Source organism: Eulemur rufifrons, chromosome 23, assembly GCF_041146395.1.
Source record: "Eulemur rufifrons isolate Redbay chromosome 23, OSU_ERuf_1, whole genome shotgun sequence".
In the NCBI taxonomy this organism is placed as follows: domain Eukaryota; kingdom Metazoa; phylum Chordata; class Mammalia; order Primates; family Lemuridae; genus Eulemur; species Eulemur rufifrons.
Genome location: NC_091005.1, coordinates 12,886,826 through 12,907,538, shown reverse-complemented (window position 1 = coordinate 12,907,538; position 20,713 = coordinate 12,886,826). Strand labels below are relative to the sequence as shown.

At 44.5% G+C, this 20,713-nt stretch overlaps 1 protein-coding gene across 1 annotated transcript; it reads left to right on the top strand.

Moving 5' to 3' along the window:
- The first annotated feature begins 5,712 nt into the window (after nt 1-5,712).
- NQO1 (NAD(P)H quinone dehydrogenase 1) lies at nt 5,713-18,984 on the top strand. Its single transcript, XM_069456704.1, has 6 exons — nt 5,713-5,833; nt 13,009-13,173; nt 13,287-13,417; nt 15,800-15,913; nt 16,612-16,713; nt 17,609-18,984. The coding sequence occupies exons 1-6, from the start codon at nt 5,827-5,829 to the stop codon at nt 17,912-17,914; spliced, it is 825 nt and encodes a 274-aa protein (XP_069312805.1). The 5' UTR covers nt 5,713-5,826; the 3' UTR covers nt 17,915-18,984.
- Nucleotides 18,985-20,713: the final 1,729 nt, after the last annotated feature.

Below are 20,713 nucleotides of genomic sequence, written 5' to 3'. Positions count from 1 at the left end.
AGAGGCTGGGGAAACACCCCCAAAATGCAGAGGAAGTAATCTTCAGAGCTCACACAAGGCCAGGAACAGCTCTTGTTCCCACAAACTAGAATGGAAAACGTCACGATCCACGGGCATCAGGTCGCACACTCAGGACTGGGACACTCTTATCTCCACACTAAAGGCTGCCCTGGCCCTGCCCAACAAAGTAAGCCTCAAGAGGACCCTGCTCACAATTCAATGACCAGGACTAGTCCTGTGGCCCCACCCAACCACACGAGGCCAAAAAATGCCATCCTACAATGTCGGGAAGTCCAGGTGCTGGAAATACTTGGTGAATAGCATGAACGATGACCACAATTGGAGAGGTGTGCATATGTGGCTTTGAAATTAACTTGTGGGCAGGAAGGTTGTGATGAAGGCGGTTGTAAGCGCAGGCATAGCAAACTGTTCATCCCAGCTTTTCAGTCCACGGGACTACAAGTTATAAAAGGTTAGGACCCTCTCAAAGAGCACCTTCTTGCACCTGGTGCCACTGCGCAGCAGGGAGATGCCCCCAGACATCTGGAGCACTGGGCTGCAGGGTTAATTTCCACTGATTAGGAATGAGCCAAAGCAAAGCCAATGCTGGGCAGAATAAGAGCCCCCCCAGGAAAAGAGGACCAGAGAACCTCATCAAGAGGATAAGAAGTGCCCTCCGGAGTGTACTCCAGGAACACAGGAAATCAGAAACTTCCTGAATATGGCAACAACAGCCATAATCGCAAGAGATCAACAATCCACACATCCCCAACCCCATTCACTTAAGTCTATTCCTTCAGACCACCCATCTATTTCTCTTCCTGGCAAAGGAGCAGAGCTTATACTAGAATGGCGTTGGTATTGTTAACACACAACCCCCAGGGAACTTTTTTTTTTTTTTTTGAGACACATTCTCACTCTGTTGCCCGGGCTAGAGTGCCATGGCGTCAGCCTAGCTCACAGCAACCTCAAACACCTGGGCTCAAGCGATCTTCCTGCCTCAGCCTCCCGAGTAGCTGGGACTACAGGCATGCACCACCATGCCCGGCTAATTTTTTCTATATATATTTTTAGCTGTCCATATAATTTCTTTCTATTTTTAGTAGAGACGAGGTCTCACTCTTGCTCAGGCTGGTCTCGAACTCCTGAGCTCAAACGATCCTCCCACCTCGGCCTCCCAGAGTGCTAGGATTACAGGTGTGAGCCACCGCGCCCCGCCCTCCAGGGAGCTTTGGTTTTTTTTTTTTTTTTTTTCAGTATATTATTTTTTTGTTGTTGTTGTTGTTTATTTATTTATTTATTTTTCTTTCAGAATATTATGGGGGGGAGCTTTGTTTTTACATATGCCAAGACAGAGCTTGCCTTAACACCAAAGGACACAAATACAAGTCCTCTGACCTACGTGTGGCCCACATACGAGGACAAACAACAAAAAGGAAAATTTTGTTTAATAAAGGTATAGTAAAAAGATGCCGGTCTGCTTGCACCCACCAATGCCCCCAAATTAAATCATCTATACAGGAATGACTACATAGAAATAAATGAATTGTTTTATATTGTGTAGACATATTTAAACATAAGGATAACCTTTAAACTCCCCCAAATCCAAATTTATAGCCCGAGATTGTTTTAATTAAATGCGACAGATAATGGATATTACTTGGCTGAAACTAAATCCTTGATGTGGGGTTTAACAGTGGAAAGACAGAAACTCTGGTCAGATTCTCTGTTTAACTTGATTCCAAGAGTAACTACAGGGAACTATAGAGAATGCTTGTTATTACATAAGCAAGTTGTACTTGAAAGCTTTGCTTGCTAGTTCGGGATATTTGGAATCCGTATTTAATCCAAACTACCAGCAAACAAATGGTCCCTGACTGACACCTTTAACAAGGTGAGAATTCTGTACTGCTGTTTTCTTTAATGCAACATATGGTCCACAGCACAGTGCTACTGATGTTTCCAAAAGACCCCCATGGACGCAGTACTGCCCCGATCCACAGCCAAGCAGCCTATGCAAAACCCTGCCGTGTCTAGATTAATAGCCCCCCAAATTTTTAGATATCTTTACCCCAGTATGCACGGACAGAGTGGAGATGTTGAAGGTGTCTAGATCACTGTGTGTGTTTACGCATTTGGAGGTAAATTCTTATAAATGCAACTGCTTGTGCATAATTAAGACAGTGATGAGACAGTCATTCTGGGAACCACGATGACCAGGAAGTGTGGGGCACATTGAATGACAGTTGCTTAGACCTCTGCAAACAGTGGGGACGGGGTGTCGCTTCTCTTTATACATCCATAGCTCTGTGCCTGGATCGTGAATGATGTTTACTAAATGCTTGTGGAGTTGAACTCATGATTCAGGGCAGCGTGCGGAAAATAGTCAAGAAGCAGGAAACACCTTTTTCTAACCTTTCCTTTAGCTTGCTCTTGGCAATAACAAATGAGTCCCCGTCCCTGACGGTGTTCACACGAAAGCTGACAGGGATGCCGATGACCCAGCACTGCCAACAGGGTCCCATCTGTACCTTAAGTTCTGCGATCTGGTGACCACACCTGATTTGCTGCCTCAGACAAAAATCTCTTCACAACAAATGAATGTCATTTCAAGAGAAATTTCAGTTTAACTAGCATGCTGTAAGCCCAAGAAAGGATGATCTAATTTAGGCAATACATAATGTGACGAAATTCCAGCAGGACACACCCAAACACAGGAAGTGCCACCTAATGGCGTGTGTTCTGTGCAGCAGTGGGTGGCGGTGAGACTGGAGGACAGGAAGGGAGAGGGTCTGTAGCAGAAGAATCTTTCCTCCCCTAATACTGAGAACCCGTTTCCTCCAGAGCTACTCCGCTGCTATCCACAGGGACCGCTGAGGACAACAGATACCAGGTCCCCACATGGGCCCGAGAATGGCTCTGAGCTAATGTACAAAGTCGATCATCTGCAGCTCAGAGAAAAGCAAGGGAGCTTTGGGGACTTCTCCTTGTGCAAAAAAGCAGCCACACACGCAGACACCAGACACGGTGCATTAGCAGTTGACTAATGAGGCTGTTTGTGTCTTTCACCAGGAGGGAGGATGGGGGGACTCCAGGGGATTCTCCCGCTCCTGCTTTTTATTTCTAGGTAATGAAGACAATCAACAAAGCCTCCTGCAGCTCCGTGGTCCTGGCCTGCTCCCTAGGAATATGAGGTGGGGGACTTGGGGACACCGTTTTCATTCAATACATAACGACCAGTACATAGATGCTCCGGGGACAGAGGCCTGCTTCAGGAAAGGTCACGGGAATTGTACCATCTCGTACTGATAACAAACGAAAGCTGGAAGGAACCTTGAAGACGATGCAGCTCAAGCCCACATTTGCACAGAGGAGGCAACCAGGACTCAAAGAGAAAAGCACAGGCAGCTTGCTGGAGCTGGACCCGAGACTTCTGACCCTGACTCCGGTAGCAAGCAGGGGCTGCGAGGTGACTGTGCAACCCAATGGCCTGGGTTCGAGATCTGAACTTTACTGTTGCCTCAGTTTCTTTCTCTGTAAAATGAGAGTTTTATTCCTACCTCACATCATACATAAAAAATTCACTCAAAGAGGATCATAAACCTACGTATAGATCTAAAACTATAAAACTCTTAGAAGGAAACAAATGCATAAATTTTCATGACCTTGGGTTAGACAATGATTTCTTAAATACGACACTAAAAGCACAAACGATAAGAGAAAAGTGAAAGCGACGGCTTTGCAAAACCAACAGGAAGATACCTAATCCCCCAATTTCCCCAGTAACAGTTAAAGATCGATCCTATGAGCTCTCTCACTAACAGGTACCTGCAGTTCTATTTTGCACAACTTCTGAAAAGAGTTGAATGGACAGAAAAGAGATGTAAATCTCTCTACAAAATTTCTTTTTTTTTTTGAGAATCTGCTTTTACAGAGTTCCTGAGTCAACAGCAGGAGAACGAGCTCCAAGCCTCAACCATATCTCGAGGACGGAGTCCCATGTCCTGTGATGATCCCTTCTCCAAGGAAAGGCAGGAAATCAAGTCTTGGACTTTGACATCCTTGTAGTTTTTCGTTACCTACCCGCTGCCACTTTTGTTATCAACTAACAGCCATCACTATTTTTTTTCCTTCTCTTCATCCCCCTTAAAATCAGCGAGCCACTTGGCCTCACTGCTGGGACCCCCTTCTCCTTCTTTGGGATGCCACACCCACGCCATCTCTCTCTCTCTCTGTCTCTCTTTCTCTCCTCTGAGAAAGATAAAATAAACTTTTTTTACTTTTATATCTTAATTTCTGCATGAGAAATCTTTCTCCACCTGCGTGGTGACCACCTTCTACCTTTCCAGCCTAACACTGTGTACTTCCCAATTCCCCTCATTTGTAATTCTTCTGAGGGTTATCAGAAGAAGAACAGTAAAAGTTCTATTTCTTGTACCTTCACCTTTGCACAGTATGTCTCCACTCTGTTCTGTAGAATGGCTTTAGTATTACTTTTACTTTTTTTTATTTTTTTATTTTATTTTATTTTATTTATTTATTTTTGAGACAGAGTCTCACTCTGTTGCCTGGACTAGAGTGCTCTGTGGCGTCAGCCTAGCTCACAGCAACCTCAAACTCCTGGGCTCAAGCAATCCTCCTGCCTCAGCCTCCCAAGCAGCTGGGACTACAGGCATGTGCCACCATGCCCGGCTAATTTTTTCTATATATTTTTAGTTGTCCAGTTAATTTCTTTCTATTTTTTAGTTGAGACGGCATCTCGCTCTTGCTCAGGCTGGTCTTGAACTGCTGACCTAGAGCGATCCACCAGCCTCGGCCTCCCAGAGTGCTAGGATTACAGGCGTGAGTCACCGTGCCTGGCCTACTTTTACTTTATAGAGATTTAAAACTTTAGCTCTGTTCTGTTCAGTACCCCTAAGTAAGACTTTGTGTAAAGCCACCAACTTTAATGAGTCTTGGCTATTCTTTGAATGCTTCCCCATGACTGCTATCTCCCACCAGCCCTGCCTTAGCTCATGGAAAATAAAACCAGTTAGTGCCCCATTACCTGGCCTTAAGGAGCAGGGGTGACCCAGAGGCCTGCACCCAAGGAAGTGTGTGCTATGGGACCCCTAAGTGCAGGAGGTGAACCTTGCAAAGGAGGAAACAAATTCATTTTCACAGATCAAGTCTCCCCAACGCTATCGGCCCTCCAAGTCCGGAGTCACGGTGACTCAGCAGAATCTGAGCCTAAAGACTGCAGTTGTCTGCATCCGGCTCATTTTCCGCCTCTTCGTGCGGAGGCCCAAAGGAAGGACCCCGCACTCTTATCAGAAATGTCCTCCTTTTATGCCTAGGTAGTCTCGGGACAGTGCAGATGGCCTTGCCTCCCACCCCTGGCCAGATCTTTGAGGCGCCTGTCCCCACCCCTTACACAAGCACACACACACAGCCCTCAGGGGACTTTTCTAGACGTTCGCCCCGCTCGTCAGGGGGGGAGGGGAGACGGGGCGGAGGGGGCAAGCGCGCGTCTTGGGGGAAGGCGGGGGTGGGGGGATGAGGGGGTGGGGAGTCTCTCTCCTCCAGACTCGCTTCCAGTAACTGCAGCCTTGGCGTCCTCAGCCCGGCGCCCCAGGGTCCAGGCGGCGCGCCCCGCCCTTGCTGGCTGCCACTCCAGTGGGCAGGGCCAAGTAGAGTATAAAGGAGCGGGTGCGCCGCGAGCAGCACTCGGGACTCCTCCGGGGTTGCAGCCTACGCCGCACAGCACAGCATAGTACGCTGCCCCCGCCAGGGTCGCCCCGGCAACCACCAGCCCAGCCAATCAGCGCCCCGGACTGCGTCAGAGCCATGGCTGGTGAGTGCAGCGGAGGACGAGTCACTTGGGGTTCCCCAGCCGTGGCTCCTCTGGCAGAGGCAGTAGGGGCTTGGCCCTGAGTTTTTTCCCTTGACTCAAAGCCGAAAAAGTGAAGAGATTAGGGTCCTAGGAGGGGCCTGGACCAGACTCCAGGATAGGGGGAGCTTCTGTTTGTACCCTGGAGCCTCGGAACCTCCCCCACCCCAGCCCACCCTCACAAACTCTGGCGGTCGTTTAGGAGAGACTTGATCTTGGAAGCAGAAAGTCCCTCCAAAATAGGGGTCTGAAACTGATCATGGAAATCTAAATCTGACCCACTGTCCATACCTCTTTTGGCCTGATAGTATTTATTTTATTTTATTTTATTTATTTATTTGTTTATTTTGAGACAGAGTCTCACTCTGTTGCCCGGGCTAGAGTGCCGTGGCGTCAGCCCAGCTCACAGCAACCTCAAAGTCTTGGGCTCAAGTGATCCTCCTGCCTCAGCCTCCTGGGTAGCTGGGACTACAGGCATGTGCCACCATGCCTGGCTAATTTTTTCTATATATTTTTAGTTGTCCAGATAATTTCTTTATATTTTTTTAGTAGAGACAGAATCTTGCTCTTGCTCAGGCTGGTCTCGAACTCCTGAGCTCCAACGATCCGCCCACCTCGGCCTCCCAAGTGCTAGGATTACAGGCGCGAGAGCCACCTCGCCCTGTATTTAAACATTTTGACATAAGTTGCTAGCATTTAAAATATCAATAGGTGATTTCACTTAAAAATGTGGATTCCTGGCTTCTGGAGGAAAACCGGAAGATCTGGAGATTTGTGGGCTGCAGCTGAGGAAGCTCCTGTCAGAACAGACGGCAGTGCAGACTGCCTGGCCCAGGAGACGTTTTCCATTGTGGCCCTTGGATTAGGCAAATCGACCTGATGTTAAGTCCATTTCAGTGACCGCCTTCCCATCTACCATCCACCTGGGGAACCTGGAGGCCTCCCCAACTCTATCTGATGCATAAATGACCAGCTGAGCTCTTTCCAGAGCCCAGAGGGCCTCGCTCTGAGACTGGACAGCACTAGGACTTAGGGGGAGGAAGGATGGCAGAACACTTCCTTTTTGTGATTTCCTAACCTCTGAACCTAGTTCTGCCTCTGAAAACACAGGTGCACACACAGAATCTCATCTTACTAAAGGTGAGTGGAGGAAGACACTGCTCTTGCAGTTGACAAACTATAATTGTCAGAATCTCTGAGAAGAGGACTGCACTGGGGATTGGAAGCCCACCCGGAGGTGCTGGCAGAGACAGCAGGGAAGGGATTTTGACGGCTGATGAAGTTTCCCGTTTGCATGCTAGCTGCCATTTTCCTCTACTTCATTCTTCAGCTGCCCGGAGGCACAAGCACCCCTTCCCCAATACTAGGGCAAGAACTATTTTCTGACTTTGCAATCCTACAGAATGTTCTGTATTTCTGTGTAGCTTAAACACAAAAAAGGGAGGTAGTAAGGAGGGAAAATGGGAAGATTTGGGTCTTGTATAACTAGTTTTAGTCTTACCCAGCTAACCAAACCTTGAGATTAACCCAAGCATCCCGGGCATTTGTTTACAGCCCACAGGTGTGTTTGGCTGGCACACATGTTCCCTTGAGGATTCAGGTGACAGCAGGCGGCCAAAGCACAATTCAGGAAACTGCTAGGAGGACTTGCCCTCATTACTTTCCTAGTTGGTTTTCCTTGATTGCTTATTCTCCCTGCCAAAAAGATCATGTGGGTAATAAATCTTGTACTGTGACATGTATCTAGATCTACTCCACATTAAAACGGTGAACCCCAATCCCTTTCTTTCTCTGTTAGTTTTATCATTTTGGTCATTAAGTTCTCCTGTGTTGGTCATCAGTAAAACCACGCAGTTTGACAGTTTAAAGGTTAGTAAGAGCTCTTGGTTTCAGATTGGCCTGAGGTTGAAGGTAGAGAATAGTAGGAATGTTGGAGCAATAGATGAGGACAGAGCTCAGCTCTCAGGGGACAGTCCAGAGATTTTGTCCACCAGAATTTAGGCTTCACGAAGGTTTGTGTCTATTTTGTACACTAATGTATCCCAAGTGCCTGGAACAGTGCTTGGCACATGGGAGGTACCCAGGAAACAGTTGTGGAAAAGCCAGGAGGATTGGTTAGCGAGAATGTTAGCATTTCAGGGGGAGAAAGAATAGTTGGCTGGTGTGGACTTGGATGGAAATGAAAAGACAGGATGATGTGGAAAGAACAAGGGCTTCCAGGGACACAGAGAAGTGATAAACTGGGGGCATAGTTCACAGGGACTGAGATATGACAGTGAACCAGTGCACAGAGAGAGACACAGTAACAAAGTTGTGCCGAGCTATGTTAGCTGTATTCGCTTCAATTACATATAGCCATCTAATGACATGCGTGACAAGCAGAAATGCTTGCTAAACTGGGGGTACTGAGAATCAGCCCATTTGTCTTTCAAGACTCAGCTCGAATGGCAGCTCCTCAGAAGGGCTTCCTGAGCAGCCAGCCCTGAAGCTACCAGTTCTCCTCTGTAGAATATTGTCCCCAACCTGTCCTATCAAGCTAATGCCATTGTACCCTGAAGAGGTTCTCTGTGTGTGTGTCTTATTGCCTCTCAGGGTAAATTCTCAGAAAGTCTAACTCCTCCCAGGTCACCAGGTCACGTTGCTTAGCTAGTTAAGTGGCAGGAACAGGAAATGAACCCTCCAAGTTCAGAAAACTTAATTTTGTCCGTGAAAAATGATGTGGAAACTAGTGACACAAGATTATTACTTTTGGATAGTAAGTCTTCTCCTGATTTACCCTTTCCCTCTGACAAATAAGCACGCATATTCTTTTCATTGTAAATGAATGTTCTGTTAATTGCCTATTCAGAACCTTTGATCATTTTTCCATTGAGTTGTTTTTAGGAATCTATTTTAGGTACTACACTTTTGTTGGTTAGATTTGTTGCAAATATACTCGTTTGTGTCTTGCCTTATTTTAACTTTTTTTTTTTTGAGACAGAGTCTCACTCTGTTGCCCAGGCTAGAGTGCTGTGGTGTCAGCCTAGCTCACAGCAACCTCAAACTCCTGAGCTCAAGCGATCCTTCTGCCTCAGCCTCCCGAGTAGCTGGGACTACAGGCATGCGCCACCATGCCCGGCTAATTTTTTCTATATATATTTTTAGTTGTCCAGCTAATTTCTTCCTCTTTTCTTAGTAGAGACGGGGTCTTGCTCTTGCTCAGGCTGGTCTCCAACTCCTGAGCTCAAACGATCTGCCCGCCTTGGCCTCCCAGAGTGCTAGGATTACAGGCCTGAGCCACTGCGCTGGCCTTATTTTAGCATTTTTAAGGTCGGGGCATGCCTATAGCTATTAGATGGTGAGCTTCAAAGAGCAAGAGATGGATATCCTAGACTTGCTAATTTTCTGTGATGTGCCTTTGTTGTCTCACTACTTAGGAAATGCTTATAAATATTGATGAGAAGTCAACAGACTAAAAACTGTCAAAGCAGCATTAAGTAAACATTGATAAGACTAATGCCAAGGTAAATCACAAAGAAAATGCATTCCAGCCTTGAAGGTAAATTTTTTTTTTTTTTTTTTTTGAGACAGAGTCTCACTCTGTTGCCCAGGCTAGAGTGAGTGCCGTGGCGTCAGCCTAGCTCACAGCAACCTCAAACTCCTGAACTCAAGGGATCCTCCTGTCTCAGCCTCCCGAGTAGCTGGGACTACAGGCATGCACCACCATGCCCGGCTAATTTTTTCTATATATATTTTTAGCTGTCCATATAATTTCTTTCTATTTTTAGTAGAGATGGGGTCTCGCTCTTGCTCAGGCTGGTCTCGAACTCCTGAGCTCAAACGATCCGCCCACCTCGGCTCCCAGAGTGCTAGGATTACAGGCGTGAGCCACCGCGCCCGGCCTTGAAGGTAAATTTTAACAAAATGCACGTCAGAGCTTAATATGCTCACATCACATTTCTCTCAATTGTGTTAAATCCATATGATCAGAAAAGGGTAGGAATTTGTTGAGGCAGTCTCAGGAATTCCTTTTCCCTTCCCCAGGCCATCCAAAATATTAATATTTTAAAACTATTCCAGCTTCACCACTCACTGACTATGCAAACTTGGACAACTTGCTGAACTTTTCTGTGCCTCAGTTTTCTTATCTGTAACATGGGGATACTAATTGTATTGACCCCATAGGATTGTGTCTTAGTCCATTTTGTGCTACTATAACAATACCTGGGACTGGGTAATTTATAATACAGAGAAACTTATTTCTCACATTTCTGGAGGCAGGGAAGTCCAAGATCAAAGCGCTGGCAGGTTTGGTTGTCTGGTAAGAGCTACATCTTCTGGAGGGGAGAAACTCTGTTTCCTCTCGTGGTGGAAGGTGAAGGCAGAAGAAAGGCGAAGGGGCCAAGTGCCTCTTCCATGAGGGCATTAAACACATGGAGGAGGGAGGAGCCCTCATGGCCTAATCACTTCTTAAAGGCTCCATCTGTTAATACTATCACATTGGCAACACCTGAATTCTGGAAGGGAACCATTCAAAACATCAGGGGGTTGTTGTGACAAAGGAAAAAGAATGTAAAGCTCCCAGAGCAGTGCTTCCACACTGAGTAGGTACCCGTTAAATGCTGTTTTTGCTAACATAAAGCATGCTTGTTCTAACAATTTTATTAATACAAAAGAGCCACTGCACCAGGCCAGGTGCAGTGGCTCATGCCTGTAATACTAGCAATTTGGGAGGGCAAGGTGGGACGATTGCTTGGGCCCAGGAGTTTGAGACCAGCCTGTCTCAAACTGTCTCAAACGCCATGTCTACAAAAAAAAAAAAAAAAAATTAGCTGGGTGCGGTGGTGTGCACCTGTAGTACCAGCTACTCAGGAGGGTGAGGCAGGAAGATTACTTTAGCCCAGGAGTTTGAGGTTGCAGTGAGCTATCATGATGACACTGCACTCTAGCCTGGCCAACAGAGCAAGACTGTCTCAAAAAAAAAAAAAAAAAGGTCAAAGAAAAAGTTAACCTTTTATTCTGCCTCTATCCGTTTGTCATTTCCTACGTAATGAAGAAAACTATTAATAGTTAAATGTGATCATTCCATATATTTTTTCCCATACCAATATACTGCACATCTGCATACATAAATATGTAGTTTCTTTTTCTTCCTTCCCTCTTTCCTTCTCTGTCTCTCATCTTTCTCCTTTTTTCTTTTTCTTTTTTTTTTTTGAAACAGAGTCTTGCTCTGTTGCCTGGGATAGAGTGCTGTGGCGTCGAGCTCACAGCAACCTCAAACTCCTGGGCTCAAGCAAGCCTTCTGCCTCAGCCTTCCAAGTAGCTGGGACTACAGGCATGCGCCACCATGCCTGGCTAATTTTTTCTATATATATTTTTAGCTGTCCAGATCATTTCTTTCTATTTTTAGTAGAGACAGTGTCTCGCTCTTGCTCAGGCTGGTCTTGAACTCTTGACCTCAAGTGATCCTCCTGCCTCGGCCTCCCAGAGTGCTAGGATTATAGGCGTGAGCCACCGCGCTCGGCCTCTCCTTTCTTTTAAATAAAAATGGCTTCACACTCAGTTAACAATATATCACAGATATCTGTCTGGATCACTCTATATAGTTAACTCATTCTTGTTAACAGCATAATTTCCTGTAGTATGGGTGTAGCTATAATTTATTCAAGTGTTCCCCATAAATAGGCAATCAGGTTATGTTGGATTTTTGCCAATGAAAAGAATGGTGCAGTACACATCCTTGCTCCTATATCCTAAAGCTTTTAGTCCGTAGAACAGATTCACCCAAATTGGAGAGCAAGATCAAAGATTTGTATGTCTTTAAAATTTTAAGAGACTCAGCCTGATTACTTTCCCCAAAGGTTGAGGCCATTCATATTCCCCTCAGTAATGTGCCAGTTTTCCTACAATCTTAATAGCCCTCAAGGTTATTTATCTTAAATGTTTTGCCAGTCTCATGAGTAAATAGCGCATTTTAATTTGCTTTTCCTGACAGTCCAGGCCGAGCATCTTTTCATTTGTTTGTTGTTATTTCCATTTCCTCTCTGTGAACAGTCTGTTCAGACCCTTGACCCACTTTTCTATTACATTGTCTGTCTTTTCCTAATTATTTGTGGGCATTCTTTGGGATTTTAACTCTTGGTGATAAGAGGTACAGAGTTCTCCTATTGCATTGTCTTTCGACTTTGTTTATGGTGCCTTTTGCTAAACAAATTTTTTTTTTGTCTTTATGTGGCTGTCTGTCAAGCTTTTTCCTTCATGCTTTCTGAATCTGCAGTCTTTCTTAAAAAGTATTCTCTACTCTGAGGTTACACAAATTCTACCTTTCCTCCTCTTCTAATTCTTTTCATTAAAAGAATTTAGATCTTTAATCTGCCTGGAAATTATTGCTATATGTGGTTTATTGGGTAATTAAAAACAAAAACTCTTTGGTGAATACAATAGACACACTGAAAAGGGCACAAGTTCTAGGTGGGTTTTCACAAACTGAAAATTTGTGTATTCACCCAGATCAAGAAAGAGAATGTTGCCAGCATCCCAGAAGTCCCTTTTGTGCCCTTCTAGTCACTACCGGCAAATACCACTATACTGACTTCCTTTTTTTTTCTTTTTTTAATCCGTGCTTCTCCATGGGTTGGATATACTGACTTCTAATAGCTAGACAGGTTGAATATCCCTTATCTGAAACAGTTGGGAACAGAAGTGTTTTGGGTTTCAGATTTTTTCGGATTTTGGAATATTTATATTAATCTTACAAGTTGAGCATCCCAGATCTGAGAATCTGCAATCTGAAATGCTCCAGTGAGCATTTCCTTTGCGTGTCATGTCGACACTTAAAAAATTTCAAATTTGGAGCATTTCAGATTTTGAATTTTCAGATGTGAGATGCTCAACCTGGAATAGTTTTCCGGGAGAATCATTTTAGTTTTGTGCAGATGGCTAATTAAATATGCCAACACCATTTATTCAATCAGCCACTGACTTAAATCCTTTAATCATTGGTACTTCTAAGAAGAAAATATATTTCTGGTGGCAGGCGATGGACTGCAATAACAAATGTCTAAGGAAGCGGCCCCTTCCGTTCCTGTAGCTCCCCTGTGGCTGAAGCTTTGCTGGCTGGTAATGGGTTTTCTCCACATGTCTTGTGTGTGTCTCACTAGCCAGGAAAGCACTGATCGTACTGGCTCACTCAGAGAGGACATCCTTCAACCATGCTATGAAGGACGCTGCTGTAGAGGCTTTGAAGAAGAAAGGATGGGAGGTGGCCATGTCGGACCTCTATGCCATGAACTTCAATCCCATCATTTCCAAAAAGGACATCACAGGTGGGATCCCTACCTCCTCCCTTTAATTAGTTCTTTGTGGATCTCCTTGCCTGTGGGTTCTCTGGCCCAGGCTTGGCCCCTGTGACCTCAGCCTCTTTTTTCCCTCTCTGCAGGTAAACTGAAGGACCCTGAGAACTTTCAGTACCCTGTGGAGTCTGTTCTAGCTTATAAAGAAGGCCGTCTGAGCCCGGATATTGTGGCCGAACAAAAGAAGCTGGAAGCTGCAGACCTTGTGATATTTCAGGTATGCTAGGGCATCAGAAGGGGTATCAGGGACACTGGAGTTCTTATTGTCCTAGACCTGTCACCTAATTAGATATGGGATCTTAGAACAGTCACCCACTTTATTCTTTGTAAATAAGGGTGATTACTTCAAAGGTGCAGAATTACACAGCTTTACGGATATCGTGAATCTGGCTGTATTACTCTTTACAAATATGCATGTAACTGCAAAGATGATATATAAGCCTTGAGCTTGTTTTCCCCCATTTGCCTAATCTTCCCTCCAATTAGTGAATCCCGATGAACTGACTTTCAAAATTTACACTTCTCCCCTTTTCTCCATAAGAATCCCAGTTTGTGGAGTGATGCATGAGACATTGATTTTTCTGCTGAAGGGCGCTTTGTTTTTTGGTTTTTGTGAGACAGGGTCTTGTTCTGTTGCCTGGGCTATCATGTGGTGGCGTTAATCATTAGCTCACTGCAGCCTCAGACTCCCAGGCTCAAGCCATCCTCCTGTCTCAGCATCCCGAGTAGCTGGGACTACAGGTGTGCACTACCACACCTAGCTAATTTTTATATTTTTTTGTAGAGACAGGGTCTCAGTACGTTGCTCAGCCTAGTCTCAAATTCCTGGCCTCAAGGGATCCTCCCATCTTGGCCTCCCTTGGACCGTGCTAGGATTACAGGTATGAGCCACCGCACCAAGCCTTGAAGGGGGCTTTGAAACCCTGTTAAATGTGTTCTGGCAGCAAACCATGGCCTTTCTTTTCTGGGAAAGCTGCCTACTGTTTAGCAGACAATACTGGAATTGTGTGGGCATCTTGTTAGTTATCTTTCTGGTAAATGCCAGACTATACTCAATGATTTTGCTTTTACCAATTCCAACCAGCCTTTTGATATTGAACATGGTGTGTATATGACACTGGAAACTCCACAAGGGAGTGGTACAAGCTGTGGTTTTTGCAATTATTCAATCAGCTGCAAAGCATCCAATCCTTAAAGTCCTTTATTCTATTGTCAGACCTGTTGCTATGAAGTAAAGTCACATGCCATTAGCCAGTGCCCCAAAGGATGCCTTTTTTTTTTTTAAGACAGGGTCTTGCTCTGTCACCAGGGCTGGAGTGTAGTGGCATCATCATAGCTCACTGCAACTTCAAACTCCTGGGTTCAAGCAGTCTTCCTGCCTCAGCCTCCCAAGTAGCTGGGACTACAGCTTTGCACCACCATGCCTGGTTAACTTTTTTATTTTTTGTAGACACGAGGTCTTGCTATGTTGCTTAGGCTGGTCTCGAACTCCTGGCCTCAAGCAATCCCAAAGTGCTAGGATTACAGGCATGAGCCTCTGCATCCAGCCTACTAATTGCCTGTTCTGTAGGTGCAGGTATATTCATGTCTTTCAAATATTGGAGAAAGCTATTAAGTCTTACAAATTCCTTCCTCTAGTTTTCTTCCTCTGGACACATTCCACTTGTCACATCTTTTAAATCATGAATCAACTATAAGAAGGAATACTGGGGCCGGGCTCAGTGGCTCACTCCTGTAATCCTAGCACTCTGGGAGGCCGAGGCGGGTGGATCGTTTGAGCTCAGGAGTTCGAGACCAGCCTGAGCAAGAACGAGACCCCTGTCTCTACTAAAAATAGAAGGAAATTAGCTGGACAACTAAAAATACATAGAAAAAATTAGCTGGGCATGGTGGCACATGCCTGGAGTCCCAGCTACTCGGGAGGCTGAGGCAGTAGGATCGCTTGAGCCCAGGAGTTTGAGGTTGCTGTGAGCTTGACGCCACAGCACTCACTCTAGCCCGGGCAACAGAGGGAGACTCTGTCTCAAAAAAAAAAAAAAAAGAAGGAGAAGAAGAAACACTGGCATAGTTCTTACTCTGCTTCTATCAGGACAAGAGGTCAAACAAGACTTTCTCATGGGAATTCCTTGATAAACCTTAGGCACATTGTTTGCATTTTTGAGTGGTTTTGTTTATTCTAAATGATAGGATTTTATATCTGTGACCACAAGGGACAGTCGTATTTTTTGATACCACACCTATTAAGCAAGCTCTTGGGAAACTGTTGATTTGGACATCACACACTGAAGCAGACCTTGTCTGCAATTCTTGCTATTTAGACTTCACTGCCAAATGTGGTTTCATACAAACAAATCTTATTTGCATGTGCCTTTATTCAGGCCCACCCAGTATGTATATTTTTAGGCAGAAAAAGGAGCATCAAGTTTGTTGACCAAGGACAATAATTTTCTCTTTTCTTAAATGTGCTAACTTCTCCGGAAGAAATGGCAACGGCCTGAGGAAAGGTTCCCCCACGGTGAGCAGTAGCTAAGCACCCTGAGCTGCCGTCTGCACTGGGGGTGTCCCTGATCTGACCTCTTTGATGTCTTCTGTCGCACAGTTCCCACTGCAATGGTTTGGAGTCCCTGCCATTCTGAAAGGCTGGTTTGAGCGCGTGCTGGTAGGAGAGTTTGCATACTCATACGCTGCCATGTATGACAAGGGACCTTTCCGGGTAGGTGAATGGCTTTGAGTTTCCTAACATCTGGTTTGTGGATAAAGTCTTTCCTGACGCAGAGTTTTGAGCACAGTTAGATACTAAGCTCAGGGTCCAGGTCCCTTGGGAGAGATGTATGATACAGTTTTCACAGAAGAAATGACATGACGTTTGGGATTTGTTTTAAAATACTCCAGAAAAAAAGGGGGTCTGAGCATTGGATAAAACTAGAATGGCAAAATATTGAGAGGTGAAGCTGGGTGACAGAGGCATTGTTATATTATTTTCTCTTTTATGTATGTTGGGAATTTTCCATAATAAGAATAAAGTCTGTCTTCATTTTTTGGAGACCCAAATACCGCACAGGAAGCACTTTGAGACCTTCTAGATTAAAGGTCTTGGCCTACTCCAGGCCTAGACACATGGGGAGACAGATAAAAAGGACTAATCACCAGGGTAGCTGATTCTGGCTGTGTAACAGCCTTGCCCTGGCCGGCCCCATGCAGAAGCATGGAATCCTCGGCCGCCCCAGGCTACCTGTCTGTGGACCACCTAGGCTGGTACTTCTGCAGAGTCACACTGTGTAGCCCAGAGGAGCCAAGGTATGAAGTAATATAGGCAGCAAATAGGGTAGACTTGTGGGTTCTTTTCCCTGGGGCTGTTTCATTAACTTCTTGTCACCAAGGGGATGTTGTTTTTTTTCTTTTCTTTTGCAGAATAAAAAGACATTGCTTTCCATCACCACTGGTGGCAGTGGCTCCATGTACTCTCTGCAGGGTGTCCATGGGGACATGAATATCATTCTCTGGCCACTTCAGGTACCTCATTTTCAATGAACCTCCAGGGGAATTCATTAATTGAGCTTTTTATGGGGTCCAAAACCTCAAGACAGCCCTGAAAACAGATCTGAGGCGTGAAGATGAAAGCACAGTAATGATTCAGAACTATGGGGAGCTTCTTTTAGGAACTTGCCTGCTTTCCCAGGCACCTGTGCTTATGGAATACACCCACGTGTGCGCGTGTTCACACACCAGTCTCTCTAACCAAGCACTAGTGCGGCTGACCCTCTGTATAGCCACAGGTCCCGGTTCTCTCCAGATGGCTGACATCTCCTCTCTCCAATCTTCCTGTCCTCCAAGTTGCTGCTACAGTCTCACAGACTATGAGCGCCTAAGACAATTTAAGAAATTATTTAATCCAGCCAGTTTAGAGATGCACAAAACTGCAGCTGTGATGGGCTTTTTGGCAGAGACTGGACTCTCAGGAGAAATCTCTTTTAAGGAAGGGGCTTGGAGAGAAGAGCAAATGAGGTGGCCGCCTGTCAGAGTCACACATCAAGCTCATCTAGTTATATGGACAGGTGGAGAAACGCCCATATCCATGCCTTGGCAAGTCAGCTGCCAAGAAGCTGAAATTCTCCCCAATGTAATAGTAATAGAACCTTCACATACTCTTGGCAGAGGATTCAGGTTGGCACAGTTTCAAGGTTTAATTTATTTAAAGAAGAGCACAGCTGAATAGGCTAAAATAAGTAACAGCTAGGTAGAGAGGGCAGAAGGTGAGAGAATATAGCTAAGAACTGGTTCTCCAGGGAACCCCAGGCTTCCTTACTGGAGTGTCTTACTGGGAAGCCCAGACCGACTTTTGCTGTTTACAGTACAAACTGCACAGGATTGGATCTGTGGCTTCACTCTGTGCTTTGTGTATCCCTAGAGTGGCACTCTGCATTTCTGTGGCTTCCAAGTCTTAGAACCTCAACTGACATACAGCATTGGACACACTCCAGCAGATGCCCGAATTCAGATCCTGGAAGGATGGAAGAAACGTCTGGAGAATATTTGGAATGAGACACCACTGTATTTTGCCCCAAGCAGCCTTTTTGACCTAAACTTCCAGGCAGGGTTCTTAATGAAAAAAGAGGTACAGGATGAACAGAAAAACAAGAAATTTGGCCTCTCTGTGGGCCATCACTTGGGCAAGTCCATCCCAACTGACAACCAGATCAAAGCTAGAAAATAAAATTCACCAGATTTGATTTCTTTCTAACATGTAGTCAAATCTGGGTATCTTTTCGGGCTTCCTTGGCTTACTTTAGTTTTTAAGATTTGGATTTTTCTTTTTCCACAAGGAATGAATAGGAGAGGGAATAGATTGTATTAATACATTCTTGGGTATTTTTATTATTAAACCTAACTGATTCTTATGATTGCTGTCATGGCATGTAACCAAAATCTGGCTTGGGCTCAAGAGGCCACATTGGTAAAGGTGTAGAAAAATGCTGGAATATATTCTTTAAGGGCATAGACACAATTTAATTCCTCTTCGTAGGGCTAAATTTTTAGGTCAAAATCTGGCTAGGTAGGATTCAACTCTCCAGTGATCTATTTCTTTTAATTAACTCTCTGTAGTTTATGGCAAGAGGGAATTGCTCAGAGAAAGAAATGACTGAATCTATCTGACTTAAGGGACTTGTTTAGTAGTTAGTGATCTAATGCTTGTTTATGGTACATATTGGTTTCAGTCACTACATGACTAATATGCCTAATACGAGTATTACTCTTCCTTCAACTTTTGTTTTTTGTACACAGTACACAGATACCTGGAAAGGAATAGCTAATAAGTCTCTTCTTTACCTAAATCTTCTACTTTAATGTTTGCAGAAATAAACTAATACATCCACACCCCACATCTGCTATCCTGAGTGAATTCGAGAAAGGAAATAGTACTTTCAATACTGAAAAACAACCTTCCACAAAAAAATACTTTATTTCTGATCTACAAAAACTTCTGGAAGGTTATTTTCTGTATCATTGCTGGACTGATGACTTTCAAGGATGTGTTTTGGTCCCATGACATTTGGGAAAAAAGTGTAAATCTAGAGTTTTGTTAACTTTGGTGAACAATTTTGGCATGATACCCTAATTTCTATTTAAATTCTTGAAGTGCATCTCTTCCCACCATTGGCATAATTCAAGTAGAATATGACAAAAGACTGCCCTCTTGTGGTGCACTGAAAGAAAATAAGAGAAATGATGCAAACCAAGGTTGCCTGAAAAATGGGTCTCTTACCTGCCGAGGGAATGATGGCACCAGGGAATGATGGCACCAGGCCGGGTTGGAGAACTGCATCTACCAGATGCCAGCAGCACTGGATATTTTCACTCGACGGTATCCACCATAGCAGACGGGTGGGTGTTTCGGTTTGAAAATATTTTCTGTGGCCTTCATCTTCACTGCAGTTTTGTATAAAATTTCTTAAAGTTCCAAATTAAATAAATAAAATTCATTTCTACAAAACTCCCGCCCTCACTGATATCACTGAAGCAAATGATAGAAATATTCAGGCAAAAGTGGGATCTAGTAGAAGATGGGATCAGAGGATTCAATAATAAATTATGGCCGGAAGCCCATGACGTGACGTGGCTTGAGAGCTCACCCAACAGGGGTGCTTTCTACCCATTGGCAATGGAACAACCTATTCAGGTCTTCTCAGGGAATTTAAGAGACATTTAAAAGAGAGCCAGGAAAGAATGGTGTAGAAATCAAGAAAAACAGAAAATGCTGTACATAAATGCTATGGGAGCAGTATTCATTCTGATTTGTCCAATCAATGGGCCAGGCACTCCTAGGCACTGGGGACACAGCACTGAACAAAACAAAGTACCTGCCCTGATGGAGTTTGTGTTCTCATGAAGAACAGTAGTTAAATGACAACTGTCAGGTGGTGATAAATGCCAGGAAAAAGAAGCAGATTCTTCCTCATCTTAGCAAATAGAATCTCTTCTTCCAAAATACCTTTTGGGTTTTGGGGCCTGACTTAGATCGGGAAGAATCTACAAAGAGTATTTGGGGCAGGAGTGGGGAGTAGGAAGGGTAAAATCAGAATTGGGCTTCAGACATGTTATGTTTGAGATGTCTTCTAAGATAGCTATGTGTCCAGAAGGCAGTTGGATACTAACAGCCTGGAGTCAAGGGGAATTTATGGCCACAGATACACATTTGGGAATCTGCAACATATAGATGGTATTTAAAACAGTGAGACTGGATGAGATCACATAGGAGTTGAGTTATGACAGAGAAGAGATTTGATGATTGACCGCTGGGGCTCTCCAATGTTAGGTAAAGATGAGAGTGAAAAGGAGTGGTGCCAGGGAAAAGGGACAGCTGAGTGTGGTGTCCTGAAAGCCAAGTGAAGAAAATGTTTCAAGGAGAGAGTGATCAAGGTATCAAATACTGCTGAGAAACCAGGTAAGATGAAGATCATTGGACTTGGCCATGTGGAGGTCATTTTTGGTGATTTTAACAAGCACTATTTCAGTAGAGTGGTGTGATGAAAGCCTGATTAGAATGAGTTCAAGAAAGAATGGAAGTAATCCTAGCACTCTGGGAGGCCGAGGCGGGTGGATTGCTCAAGGTCAGGAGTTCGAGACCAGCCTGAGCGAGACCCCGTCTCTACTAAAAATAGAAAGACATTATATGGACAACTAAAAATCTATATAAAAAAATTAGCCGGGCATAGTGGCGCATGCCTGTAGTCCCAGCTACTTGGGAGGCTGAGGCAGTAGGATCGCTTAAGCCGAGGAGTCTGAGGTTGTTGTGAGCTAAGCTGACGCCACGGCACTCACTCTAGCCTGGGCAACAAAGTGAGACTCTGTCTCAACAACAACAACAAAAAAAAAAAAAGAAAAAAAAAGAAAGAATGGAAGGAGAGGAAGTAGAAATAATGTGGAGGGGGATGTATGATCACAGAAAATTATTTATATGATTTTTTTAAGAGATAAGAGACATTACAACAAATTATATACTAATGGAAATGAT

What these genes read in the sequence shown, in the direction of transcription:
- NQO1 (XM_069456704.1), top strand. An exon ending in TTCCAAAAAGGACATCACAG is followed by an intron (nt 13,174 to 13,286) that starts GTGGGATCCCTA and finishes CCCTCTCTGCAG; the next exon opens with GTAAACTGAAGGACCCTGAG. An exon ending in CAGACCTTGTGATATTTCAG is followed by an intron (nt 13,418 to 15,799) that starts GTATGCTAGGGC and finishes TCTGTCGCACAG; the next exon opens with TTCCCACTGCAATGGTTTGG.